This window comes from Rana temporaria, chromosome 3 (assembly GCF_905171775.1).
Source record: "Rana temporaria chromosome 3, aRanTem1.1, whole genome shotgun sequence".
NCBI lineage: Eukaryota > Metazoa > Chordata > Amphibia > Anura > Ranidae > Rana > Rana temporaria.
In genome coordinates this window covers 433,587,590-433,601,898 of record NC_053491.1, presented here as the reverse complement: position 1 = coordinate 433,601,898, position 14,309 = coordinate 433,587,590, and the positions used below count along the sequence as shown (strand labels likewise).

Genomic DNA, 14,309 nt, shown 5'->3' with positions numbered 1-14,309 from the left:
CGCCCGCAAGAACTCCTCACCATGCGAGCTTGCTCGCATAAGGGTGATGGGTTCTTGTGAGGGGAGCCGAGACAGCCATCGAGAGGGACCCCAGAAGACCAGGTTCAGGACCACTCTGTGCAAATTGAGCTGCACGATTCTGGTCAAAATGAGAATCGCGATTCTTTTGCTTAGTCTAAAGATCACGATTCTCAAAAATTGATTGCCAGAAACCCCCCAAATAAATAAACCTGTGATTTATTTGAAAATACGAATATATAAAAAACAGACCAGTGATATGTCTATAATGTTAGACCATATAACTCCTTTGAAAAAAGCAGAATCAAACTTTGATTCTGCTTTTTTCATAGGAGTTATATGGTCTTTAACAATATAGACATATCACTGGTCTGTTTTTTTATACATCAGAAGCAGTACCGCCGGCAACCACTGGGTGGCGCATGGATACACACAGTTGTACAGAACTGTGAGAAAGATAAATACATCAGAAGCAGTACCGCGGCAACCACTGGGTGGCGCATGGATACACACTAGAGTTGTATTAAACTGTGAGAGAAGCCCAGGCTGCTGACGTCTGTTCCGATATCGGCGGCATTTGCGTTCCACGCTGGTTACGTGGAATGGCGGTGACACATAAGAATCGCGGGTCATCCCGCGGGGAGATCGCAGGTGGGGAGAATCGAGATTGCGAATCTCTCCGCGATTAACCCTTTCACGCCGAGCGTACGCATATATGCGTCCTCGGCTTTCAGGGGTTATACCGGGATGATGCCTGCAGCCGCAGGCATCATCCCGGTACCGTTGTTTAGAGCGGGCGATCGGCTTTCCAAACATAACAACCGATGCGGCTAAAAGCCGCTCGGTTGTTATTCCGGAGGAGCGGGAGGGGACATCCCCCCCCTCCCGCCGCCTCTCGCCGCTCTGACCGGGCCTCCCGTCCCACCGGGAGACCCGATCCACGATCCGGCGCCTCCAGCGTCTCGGCGAGCTCTGAAACAAAGCCGTAAACGGCTTTGATTCAGTGTCCGCATTGAAACCACGGAAGCGGCGTCATGACGTCACTTCCGGGTTTCTCAGATGCCAATGGCGCCGGATTTAAAAAAGTACACAGTATTCAGAATCGCCGTTTTCGGCGATCTGAATACTTTGAAGTGCAAAGGAGGGCTCGGGGGTCTTTTAGACCCCCGATCCCTCCATAAAGAGTACCTGTCACCACCTATTGCTGTCACAAGGGATGTTTACATTCCTTGTGACAGCAATAAAAGTGATCAAAATGTAAAAAAAAAAAAAAAAAAAAAAAAAATTAATATTAGAAAAAATAAATAAATAAATAAGAAAACTAAAAATATTTTTTTTTTAAAGCGCCCCCCTCCCCGCGAGCTTGCGCAGCAAAGAAAGCGCATACGGAAGTCGCGCCCGCATATGAAAACGGTGTTCAAATAACACATGTGAGGTATCGCCGCGATCGTAAGAGCGAGAGCAATAATTATAGCACTAGGCCTACTCTGTAACTCTAACCTGGTAACCGTAAAAAAAGTTTAAAGCGTCGCCTATGGAGATTTTTAGTTACCGTAGTTTGTCGCCATTCCACGAGTGCGTGCAATTATAAAGCGTGTCATGCTTGGTATCTATTTACTCGGCATAACATCATCTTTCACATTATGCAAAAAAAATGGGCTAATTTTACTTTTTCATTTTTTTAAAATTCATGAAAGTAAATTTTTCCCAAAAAGTTGTGTTTAAAACACCACCGCACAAATACCGTATGACATAAAATATTGCAACAATCGCCATTTTATTCTCTAGATTCTCTGCTAAAAATATATATATAATGTTTGGGGGTTCTAAGTAATTTTCTAGCCAAAAATATGGATTTTAACTTGTAAACACCAAATGTCATACATAGGCATAGGCATGAAAGGGTTAATTGTGCAGCTCTACTGCACAGTGGAGGTAAGTATAACATGTTTATTTAAAAAAAAATCTTTACATACCCTTGAAGGCTTTTGTGTTTCTTGGAACAAAAATACACTTCTTCAGGAGCTCAGATGAGGGGGGGGGGGGGGGTACAAAATCTATAGGTGATAACACTGCACACTATAATGCCATCATCTGTTTTATTAAAGGGTTAGTGGAAATGGAAAAGGAACCAGGCTTCTATAGACCATCACAAAGGATGTGTACATGTAACTATAGATGGGTACAAATGTGGCAGAATGCATGCGTTGGTGGGTTCAGAGGTATCTTCCCAGATAGGCAATGTAAATGTAAATTAAGCTGTGCATGTGTAGCTCTGTGCACATTCTACAGAGGATTGCAAACAATCAGGTACAGTGCATCTGGAATGTATTCACAGCGCTTCACTTTTTCCACATTTTGTTATGTTACAGCCTTATTCCAAAATGGATTAAATTCATTATTTTCCTAAAAATTCTACAAACAATACCCCATAATGACAATGTGAAAGAAGTTTGTTTTAAATATTTGTAAACATTAAATCCCATGTACATAAGTATTCACAGCCTTCATTCAATACTTTTGTTGAAGCACCTTTGGTGCCAATTACAGCCTCAAGTCTGAGTATGATGCTACAAGTTTGGCACACCTATTTTTGGGCAGTTTCTTCCATTTTCAGATCTCTCCAGGGATGTTCAATCAGGTTGGCTGGGCCACTTAAGGGCATTTACAGAGTTGTACCCTAGCCACTCTGTTATTTTGGCTGTGTGCTTAGGGCTGTTGTCCTGTTGGAAGATGAACCTTCACCCCAGTCTGAGGTCCAGAACGCTCTGGAGCTGGTTTTCATCAAGGATGTCTGTACACTGCTGCATTCCTCTTTCCCTCGATCCTGACTAGTCTCCCAGTTCCTGCCACTGAAAAACATCCCCACAGCATGATGCTGCCATCACCATGCTTCATTGGCCAGGTGATGACCGGTGCCTACGTTCCTCCAGAAATGACGCTTGCCATTCAGGCCAGCCTTTGTTTCATCAGACCAGAGAATTTAGTTTCTCATGGTCTGAGAGTACTTTTTCTTTACCCCTCTACAGATCTTTGCCTCGATAAAATCTCGGATGTCTACAGACAATTCATTGGACTTCCTAACTTGGTTTGTGCTCTGACATGCACTGTTACCTGTGGGACCTTTATATAGGCAGGTGTGTGTCTTTCCAAATCATGTCCAATCAAATGAATTTATCACAGGTGGACTCCAATCAAGTTGTAGAAACATCTCAAGGATGATCAGTGGGAACAGGATGCACCTGAGCTCAATTTTGAGTGTCATGGCAAAGGCTGTGAATACTTATGTACATGTGTTTTTTGTTGTTTTTTTATAAATTTGCAAACAATTCAAACCAGCTTTGTTCACATTGTCCTTATGAGGTATTGTTTGTAAAATTTTGAGTGAAAATAATCAATATAATCCATTTTGGAATAAGTCCGTAACATAACAATTTTAAAAAGTGAAGTGCTGTGAATACTTTCAGGATGCACTGTAAGTGTATTTTATTGCAGGTCTCGTCTGCAACAAAGAGCCTGCCTGATCGCAATTATAATTTTTTTAACTTTTAGTTCTGCTTAAAGTGGTTGTAAACCCTTTACAATCACTTTAACCTACAGGTAAGCCTAGATTAAGGCTTGCCAGTAGGTGCTTGAAAAATCTCCTAAACCTACACTGTTTAGGAGATATTTACAAAAATCACGGGCGCCGATGTCTACGGCGCATGCGCCCTTTAGCAATGGCGATCGTGCCGTTCCTAAAAGAGGCCACGCCGTGACTGGCGGCTCCCATGCACACCGGGAGAGATGTCGGCCACCCGAGCGGTGAACAAGGATGGCTGTGGGGGCTTCGATCCAAGGTGAGTATTACTATTATTTTATTTTTTAATCATTTGTGTCATCTTGTCAAATTATTTGTTTCCCCAAACCCAGCATGTATGCTATATTGTATTCTGACTTCAATGATTATTTTCTGTTCAACAGCTGGATTCGAAAATCCTCTGGCACCTAGTGAGGCATTGGCTTGGCACCAGCCTACAGACTCTGAAAATCAAGGGACTTCTGTTATCCATCAAGAAACAAGAGTTCCTAACTCCCGCCATCCTCCAAGTGTTGGATAAGCGTTACCCCAGCCTGGAAAACCTCCACCTGGAGGAGACAAACCTCCGTTCTCTGAACTATGACTGTCTGCCCTCCACCTTGAAAACACTGGAGCTGTCCCATTGTGAGATACCAATGACCTGGTTCAAACCGTCACCCAACAAAAGCAAAACTCTGCCAAAACTGGACACCCTTATTCTGAACAACGTGTCCTCTTTTTCAAGCCATCATTTGGAAGCCATATGCAGTCAGTCAGTCCTAAAGACACTTTACCTTGCTGGCACCTACAGAGTCACTGACATTGGTATTCAGAAAGCAGTCCCCCATCTTAAAGGACTCGAGCACTTAAAACTGAATGCTTGCAAAGTAACAGATATTACGTTGCACTTGATAGGGTGTCATTTGAAGCACTTACGGACTTTGACGCTCACAAATTTCTGCTCTCTATCAGATGCTGGTTTGGCTTGCCTGTCCAGTATTAAGACTCTGGAGAAGCTGTGGTTGGAGTATTGCCTCCGGTTCACCTCGAAATGCATCATAGCTGTGTGTGTAAATTTACCAGCCTTAAACTACCTTAACCTCAATGGGATCCTTTTTGAGGGTCAAGGTATTGACGAGATTCGGAAAAGCCTCCCACATTGCACAGTCACTAACTCCTTTCCAGCTGTGGGCTCCGTCCCGAAGGATTAGAGAAGGAGGCTCAGTAATGGGAGATGGCACTATCTGTACTGCTTTTAAGCCCAGTACACCCTTTTTTTAAAAGCTTGTACCTGGAATTGTGTCGGGTCGATGCTTATAGGCACTTTCTTTTTTTTTTTTTTTTTATCTAACTATTATTGCTTGATGTATAATGTGTGTGTGTGTGTGTGTGTGTGTGTGTGTGTGTATATATAATTATATACACATATATACATGCATATGTTGTGCTTGATGCCACTTACACATCATGGAAATAATTTGAGCTGTGCAGTGTAGAATATTGATTATTTCTAGTTGCATTTTATAGTGTAAATGTGTCTTGTTATCGCTTTAAAATTTCTTAATGTTTGTGGGGCAAATTTAGGAACATTAAAAATCATGCACACTCAGGCAGTTTGCACCATTATGCGATCGGAGATTTGCAAATCTGTTTAACAAATTGAATATGGCTTAAAAGGAAAAATAATAATTTATTTAAAAACAAAGTAAATTAAAATTGAATTAAAATGAGCAATTCAGAACTTTAAAAAATAAATTTTAAATACTAGACCTTTTTGTACACCTGCTTCCCACCTTTCTGTCTACATTTTGTAACAGCTTTATCACTTTATAGTTCACAACTTTAATATATTTTTGGACATATTTCAAACCTGTTTAAAGTGGAACTAAAGACAAAGTAAAAAAAAATGCAGGATTGATACATATGTGAATTACTTATTCCCAAACTTTTTGGCGTTCTGTTCATTCACTTTTATAATTCACATACCTCCATGCCATATGATTACCTTATTAACCAGGCAGTTATCTTGTTGGCATGTAAATTATGTATTTAGATATGTACACGAGAGCCGCTTTTTTTGCAATGGGAAATTTTAGTTCCTTAAGTGGAATTTTGACCTTGTTTTACAGCATCATTCGTTTTTAGCTTGGGGAGCTTAAAGGGCAGTGCTGACATTCATCATGTTAAACAAGCTTATAACATATGTCATAACTACATGAAGCATGATGGTGGTTTTCTTAAAATGGGTAAACCTAGATCTTAATGGGAATGTTGACTATCTGCATGCTAAAACTGATGTTTTCTTTAGTCTGTCTCCAGAATAATTCATTTTGATGACGATATTCCAATAAGATATATGATAATTTAATGTATATTACCTATAAAATCATTCCTTGTATAGACCTCTAAAAGCTTTGAGATTGCTGCTGGGTGGATGTGATGACAGGAGCTTTCTCATCGGCCGTATATAACAATCTTGTGACTTCTGTCCGTGTCCAGCCAAGCACTGGTTAAAGCTTGTAGTAGGAGTTTTCTGACTGTCCTATGAGACTGCAAGATCCCTTACTCTCTGTCTGGACAGTGCCGATTGGCCCTATGCTGATCACAAAGAGAAAAAAAACATCTCTAGCAATACACACCAAACTGAGCTTGTGCACCCTGACTCCATAGACTCTGTTATCAGGAAATTATCAGTGGAAGGAGGAGAGGATCAGAGAACCCAGGATCAAACGGCCTTTTTACACAATGTGGAGGATTAACCCCTTAGGTTCCACAGTGCGTATAACAAGCATGCTTTACTGCTTATACAGACCGACCTTACTGTTGTGGGTTTAGTAACACTTTTAAGTGACATTCTAAGGCCCCTTTAATTTTAGTAGACTGATTGGGCCTGCTTGTTATTTTTTTCAGGCCGACCTGATCGAACCCTCCAGTCTCCCCTATGGAACTGTGGGTGTAAACGGACATGTGTCCATTTACATCCACGAGAGCCTATCCGCTAAAAAGAGGCAGTTGGGAATCCCCATCCTTCTGGCGGATCGGATGACAGTTAAAGTGTAAATGGACAGGCGGTAGATTTACATCTGGCTGCCCATAGAGAAGAGCAGGCTGTGTCTGTTTCCGATCTGCATAAACATAGCGAACACAAACCTATCGCCTGCCTGCTAAGTGGGTATCAGCAGACCGATTATCTGTTGAGCAGGCAGACTCCAAAGGAGCATGCCCCATGTGGAAGAGGCCTAAAGCAGGTATCTCCAAACTCTAAACAAAGGGCCAGTGTTCCGCCCTTTAGACTTTAGAGACGCTGGACTGTGGCCAGTGGGAGTAGAAAATGCACCAGTGTCACTGGGAGTAAACGAGGTCTGTGGCTTGGTAGTCACTAGGGTAAAAACAGTTACATTAATGCTTTGGTCGGTAGGATGAGGAATAGTGCCCCATAGTTAGTGTCAGTGGGAAGAATAGTACCCTGTTGGTGGTAAGGCTCAGTTCACACTGGAACTGGCTGCGCATTGCACAGGAACGCTGTGCATCCCCGTTCTCCGGTTCAAGGATGAATCTGTGCTTGAATTTGGCCCTGAAATTGAGCCAAAGAGGTAGTGTTTATGTGCAGTGTGCACTCTGCAGCCACCCCAGAGATATGTGAACCAGCTCCATAGAGAGCCAGTCACATTCTCCTGCTATGCAAATTGGATGCAGAGAAATCTACGTCCAATTTGCATAGATGTGAGCCCATCCTAATAGTGCCCTATCATTGGTGTTGGTAGTAGTGGTAGTGCCTCTTACTAGTGGGAGTGCCCAAAGGGCCTCATCTGTCCCACAGGCAGCGGTTTGATGACCACTGCTCTAAAGTATTGCTTCTTCCCTGGCAGCTACATTAAAGGTTATGTAAAAAAGGAAGAGGCAATTGGAGCTGGGTCAGCACAGACAGTAATTGGACACTCCCAGAAGAGGAAAGGACTATGATGTGCAAGGAAGGAGTAAGCTGTGCTGGAGAACTGACTGTACCTGCAGAAGAAGTGAAATATTCCAGCAAGTTCAAAGGCATATTGCACGTTGGAGTGGAATTGCAGTTTACACAAAAAAAACATAACTGTCCCCTCCCACCTCTGCCGAGACTGATCTTTACTTATGCTCCAATTTCTCCTATTGTGAGTGCAATTATCATGCCTTTTTAGCCTTTGGCGGGTGGTATAGGGTGTGCATGATGATTTTTTTTTTCTGCTGCTGAAGCCTAGTTTCCATTTACGTTACAATGCTCTCCTGAGAAATATGGTCTCAGCAGACACAGTATCACTGCACTGGATGGGAGGTCTGGGTAGAGCAGCCTTTCTTGATCTTTTTAGCCAAGAGTAACCCTTAAAATAATCTTCAGGTCTCAGGTGACCTTTGCTAAAATCAAATCATTGGTGGTCAGTGGGAGGAATGTCCACTTACAGTGCTCATCAGAATGTCACCCTTATGGACAGCTAATAAGATTATTGGTGGCTCTGGCCTTGTAGCTATGTGGGCATGGAAGTTCAATTGGCTACATTTCAAGAAACCCTTAGCAAAATCTAAAACTGAAAATGCCTATTTCCAGGGAACCCTGGTTGAGAATGGCTGGTGTAGAGTGTGTACAATGAGATGCTTTGTGGCTGAAACCCACTCTCCATTTATGCTAACTTGCTGTCCAGAAAAGTAATAACAAGGCTTTTGAATTGCACAGCGTCACTTTGGTAGCACCAGTTGGTGAGCTAATGCTTTAAACCCATAGGTGACCCAATTTTGGTTGAGAAATTAACTGCTGTGTTGATAGAAATGTGTCCTTATAAGTGCTACTGGTTCATATCAGACCGTAAAAGTGGATTTAAACCTCACATGAAATATAAACAAGGCATATATCCCTCTATAGTCTGTACTTGTCTCAATTTATAGCACTAAGTGACGTTTCTCTCTGCTGCTTTGTTCCTCTGCCATCAGCATGAATCACTTGTGACAAGTTTTTCTGACACCAAGAGAAAAAATGTTGACAGGGGAGGCATCTCCAGCTGATTGACAGCCTCAGATATGTTCCTATGGGGTTGTGTCCCTTCCTTCCAATCAGTTCTCCGAACTGTGCCCTGCAGAGGGTAACTTCAGCTCTTCGCCCCTTTTTTTTTTGAACTCTCAAACAAGTTTTAAAATTTTGCACTTGAAACCGATGTTGAGAAGAATGCAGATAAACTGGTACAACTTATGTTTAAGTTAAAGTTTTCTGTCACATACATCTGCAGATTTAATATTATACTATCTCACTTAGGGGCACTTTCCCAGACAAAAATGAGATATGGAATATAATGGTTGCTCACCACTTTACAGCAAAAGTTCTTAAATGTTGCAGTATGAAATTCTGAATATTAAATTACAGCAAAACAGCCACTAAAATGTCTCTTAATTTTTTGTCTGGTCTTGTCTGTCAATGGAAAAGAAAAAAAATATTCAAAAATCTCCCGACATCACCTCTAATAATATCAAGATTTCCTCTCCCTCCCTGCTGTGTGTCTCAGACAGCAAATGAGGGGAACATTTTTCCTTAATTTAGATAAGTAAATAACCAAAAGTTGTCCTTAACGCTGTCAAATGCTTAAAAAAAGTCTGAATTTCTACTTTAAATAATGCTACATTTTACATATCTAAAGGTAAGTGTCCGAATATTAAAAGTCAGTAGCTACAGTATTTGTAGCTGCTGACTTTGATTTTTTTTGGTGGGGGGGCTGGAGCTCCTCTTTAATTATAGGCGCCCCTGCACTTTCAGTTTTCTTTTAGTCTCTCTGCCAAGTCCCACACATATCTGTTGCTCCTACCAGTGAAGTGCACCTAACCCAGTTTCCTGTGATGGAGTGGCAACAATGCTGCAGTGTTCCTAAATTCAGAGCAGAGTTGTCGCTCTCATGTAGGCTGTGCCTGCTTGTACTACAGTGAGATGAAAAAGTTGTAAACATTGTCACTGGTGATTCACAAGTCTCTAGCTTGTCAATCAGCACCTAACCATACCCAGACCTGCCCACTGCTTTCTGGATTGGCAGCACTGCCTCTGTTGCTAAGACCCTCCCACTGTGAGCTGCAGTGCCTGGGATAGGGAGTAAGTAAAGTACAAATGAAGGCAGATTTAACTCGGTCAAGGAACAAGTTTTTTTTTTTTTTATTACTTGAGGCTTGTGCATTGTATAGTAACTAGATTTGATACTTGTTTAGACTGTCAGAGGGCATTCTTTAGATGTAGTTTAAATGATTATATTAAATTTAGCCAATTGCTAGTATAACTGCCTGAAAGCTGTGTTTATATTATCTTTCCGCTAATCATGCACAACAGAATAGAGTATACCTAATCCCAAAAAACGAAAGTTATATATTACAGCTCACCAGTCCTTATATGTGACAGCTGCATTTTTTTATTTTTATTTTTTATGGCTTTTTTCTGTAGTTTTTACTTGGCGATTCTTTAAGTAACTTTGTTCCTGTCCAAGAGTGACAATGCTTACCGGCATTATCAGGATAACCAAAACCTACCCATCTCCTCTTACCTATAATATAGAGGGGTGGGTTTCTCTAGTCTTCAGAGATAAATAGGAATGCAGCCCAGACACTTATAAGATGAGTAGCTAGTCATACATTTGATGCAAATTTTAGGCAAATTACAGAAGAAAAACACCAATCTTGGAGTAGAATAAATAATATGTTGGCAGATAATATGTACATATTAATGTATTTCAAAACTTTTTTTAATTCCACTTTTTTTTACATTTTATTAAAATTATAAAAATGTCACAACCTCTGCTTGGCTTATGGCTGCATAATTGATTAGGTCAGGGGTAGAGCTTTAAGTTCAGGACTCCAGCTACATATCCCATCATGCCTCTAGGAGTCATGTCTAGGGTTGCCACCTGTTTGGGATTCATTGACGGTCAAGGTTTACTTTAGAGTTCATGTTCATGTTGGATTGGCTCATATTGCATAAAAACTTGGCATTTGTTTAATGGAGGCACAGGTGCACAGTGCATCAATGAAAGGCTGAAATATGCAGTGGCTGGACAATGTTCTGACCAGTATTCCTGCATTCAGGTCCCTGAATTCATACAGCCTAAACATGAGTACCACTTGGAACAGCATCCAGCAATGTACAGCTGCTGCATATTTCAGCCTGTCATTGATTTTGTCAGTCTGCTTACAGTGGGTTGTAATGCTGTGCCTCCTGGGCACCCAAAAATACCAGTTTTATCATTCTATACGAGCCAAACCCCTCGTAAAGTTAATAGAGCCACATTGGACTCAGTCCACACTGGTTTAGAAGCTGAAATTCCCTATGTAAAATATACACAACTGTGTACATAAATAATTTGCTTATGATTCCATCAGTAGTATGAATATATTTTTATATTTGGATATATTTTGTGTTTAATGTTTTGCCATTTTCTGCCTACATGAATACTGCACAGTGTCCTTTTTAATGTAATATTTTATTTAATTTTTGTTATTTTTATTCTGTAAAGCAGACGTTTCTTTTTCTTTATAAATGTCAAGTGTATAGTCTCTACGTATTATTTTGTTATTACCTAAGTTTATCTTGTAAACAGCATCACTGCCGAGTTTCTAAAATCCATTACGCACCTTCCTAGGAAACTGTACTAATCACGCGCACACCTGAGTGTAGCCATTCATTGTCTCAGGTTTTTATGATCTACTCATGGCCCTCAGACAAACCATAGCGTGCAAGTGATGGGTATGGTTGATGTAGTATAATCTTGTATTTGCAAAATCATTTAAGTTGTTAATTTCTATGTAAAAGTTTGTTTTTGCGCTTTTTTCCCTGAAGCAGAAAAATGCAGTTTGTTATAATAAATGTGGGTTTTGTATTACTTTTGGTCGTCTTCTTCTTTCCTTTTTTTTTTTGTCTTTTGGTTGGTTTAAAATCCTTCTGCACTTATGTTCTACAGTACAGGTGGTCCCCTAGTTACAAATACCCGACTTACAAATGGAGGGAGACAACAGGAAGTGAGAGGAAATCTACCCCTAGGAAGGGAAATTGACTCCTGTAATGCCGCATACACGTGGTCGGAATTTCCGCCAGCAAATGGCCGATGTGAGCTTTTGGTCAGAAAATTCCAACCGTGTGTATGCTCCATCAGACTTTTGCTGGCGGAATTTCCGCCAGCAAAAGATTGAGAGCAGGTTCTCAATTTTTCCCAAGGGACAAATTCCGATAGTCTGTAGCAACTCCGACGCGCAAATTTCCTATGTATGTGACCATGTGTATGCAAGCCAAGCTTGAGCGGAATTCCGTCAGAAAAAACTGAATCTGCTCGTGTGTATGGGGCGTAAGAGCTATTATGAGGACTGATGCTTTATCTTCAATCCTTGTTTCCACAACAACCCAAAATTTTCAAAATCCAATTGTCATTAGGACAGAAAGTGAGGTGAAAACTTCTGATGAGGTGCACAAACAGCAAAACAAATGTTTCAGGGGTGATAACCCTTCCCTATGATATCCAAAAAGCTTAAAAAATCTTTTTGTGGCTGGAGCCACACTTAAAAATGTACCTGTCCCAACTTACAAACAGATTCAACTTGAGAACAAACCTACAGTTCATATCTTGTTTGTAACCCGGGGACCGCCTGTAGTACTATGTTCGAAGGGCAGAAGAGGTGTACATACTAGTCTGGGTTGATAATGACATGTGATAACACTATGCTGGGAGGTTATGGCGTTGGAAAGTCAGATATGACATTATTTTGAGAGCCGGTTCACACTAGATGCGTTGCAAATTTGCTGAAAATCCACATCAAAATTGAAACCTGTTCATGCAAACTGATTAGAGTATGTTTTATTACTGACACCCAGCAATCGGTTTGCTAAACACAGCATGATATGCAGAATTGGATCGCATGGGTGTGAACAGTCGCGACTTCCTCAATTCCCAGTGGCAATGGATGGTAAAGTCTAACTGAAGTCCAGGGTCACAGGACACGTTTCGAGGGACCTTTCTCTTCTTCAGCTGTAGAAGATGAAGGTTCATTGAATTGCATCCTGTGACCCTGGACTCCAGGTGGACATTATCCATTGGCACTGGGAACGAGGAAGCTGCCGCATTACACATGCTTGCTGGGCTATCAGAGCTATTTCCTACCAACATTTAGCAGCACAGAGATGTGGACTTTGTGCCTGCAACAGCTTATCCATCCATCGGTCTGTATCATTGTCCCTGCTTTATTCAATGGCCATTTCCCTACCAACAGTCTGCAGCACAGAGATTGACTTTGTGCCTGCAGCTTATCATCCATCCATCTGCATCGGTCTGTATCATTGTCTTTGCTTATTCAATGGGTAATTTTTTAACTTCATTATTTATTTATTATTTCCCATTAGTGGTTGAGCACTGATCGCCTAACCCCATCCTTGGTGTTGGAGAAATATTTTTTTATTTTTAGGTTAATGCTTTCTGGTATCTCTCAAGGAGGTTTGGGGGGAGCAGGAGGGCCTTTCTCCACTGACATCTCACCAAAGCCCCCCAAAAGGGCTCATAAAAAAATTATTTAAAAATATAATAAAAATAAAAAGCTATTCTCATCAGTGACCTCCCCCTCCCCTAAATAATTAACCTGCTATCTGAGGTCGTACTGGAGCAACTGCATTGGAAAGACTAAAATATTGTCTTTGAAAGGAGGAGATGCTGGCCTTCAGAAACTAACAGAAAGATTTGAAGTGTACAAGAATGCATATAGTGCATGTTATCAAATATGACTGCAGAATTCAATACAAGCCAGTTTCCGTAGTGTAGTGGTTATCACGTTCGCCTCACACGCGAAAGGTCCCCGGTTCGAAACCGGGCGGAAACATGTTTTTGGCTGTTGGATTATTTTATAGAATTTTTAATTATGATATTACAGTATATTTATCACTGTGCTTTTATTGTACCATCATAGTAATATATTATTGCAGAAATTATGGTGTGGGTGTGTGTATATATATATATATATATATATACAATTTTTTTTTGTTTTTTTTTTTTTAACGGAGCTGTAAAAGTGGGATAAGTCTTTTATTAGCCATCTGCAATCTTTCTTATTTTAGAAAGTATGTCATCCAATTCCAATGTGCTTGTACAGCTAACAATCAGTTATGAGACTAGCCACACTGAAACGGCTGACTTTCCCCCACAGTTAATTGTTATATTGTACTCATATACATGTCAGAACTTCACTTCGCAAGCTCCCTGGTGGTCTAGTGGTTAGGATTCGGCGCTCTCACCGCCGCGGCCCGGGTTCGATTCCCGGTCAGGGAAGAAAAGTTTTATTTTTATTTTTTTCTTTCCACTAAATCATGAGCTTTATATTTTTCCTGATAACCCTGAACTTCAGATGAGACATGATGGTACAAACAACCAACTTCATTATATTGATTTGCAAACAATACAAGTGAATATGTAAAAAAAAATAACTTGTTGGCGTTTCTATTTTTCAGTTGTTATCCAGTAGGTTTTGCATATAATAATTACATAAAACTAATTAAAAGAGAATATACAAACTGCAGGACTGCTATTTATATATTAATTTCTTTATACAATTATATATTTGGAAATAACAGGCTTTATTAATAAAATGTTCCACAACCAGCTAAACCAACCCATAGATGGACAGAAAAAATATTATCAAAAAGTTGTACTTTCTTGATTATACATCACGGGACACAGACCCTTAATTACTTAATGGGTTATGT

The 14,309-nt window shown here is 40.6% G+C and overlaps 1 protein-coding gene and 2 non-coding genes across 3 annotated transcripts in view; all 3 read left to right on the top strand.

Moving 5' to 3' along the window:
* The window catches only part of FBXL12 (F-box and leucine rich repeat protein 12), a 36,876-nt gene extending 31,960 nt beyond the window's left edge, over positions 1-4,916 (top strand). The window contains exon 3 of the mRNA XM_040346377.1: positions 3,982-4,916. Coding sequence (XP_040202311.1) covers positions 3,982-4,788 — 807 coding nt within the window. The 3' untranslated portion in view covers positions 4,789-4,916. The remainder of the gene's footprint in view (positions 1-3,981) is intronic.
* An 8,440-nt stretch (positions 4,917-13,356) lies between these two features.
* TRNAV-CAC lies at positions 13,357-13,429 on the top strand. The gene has a single exon. It is a non-coding gene; the product is annotated as a tRNA-Val (tRNA).
* Positions 13,430-13,803: 374 nt separating this feature from the next.
* TRNAE-CUC lies at positions 13,804-13,875 on the top strand. Its single transcript has one exon. It is a non-coding gene; the product is annotated as a tRNA-Glu (tRNA).
* Positions 13,876-14,309: the final 434 nt, after the last annotated feature.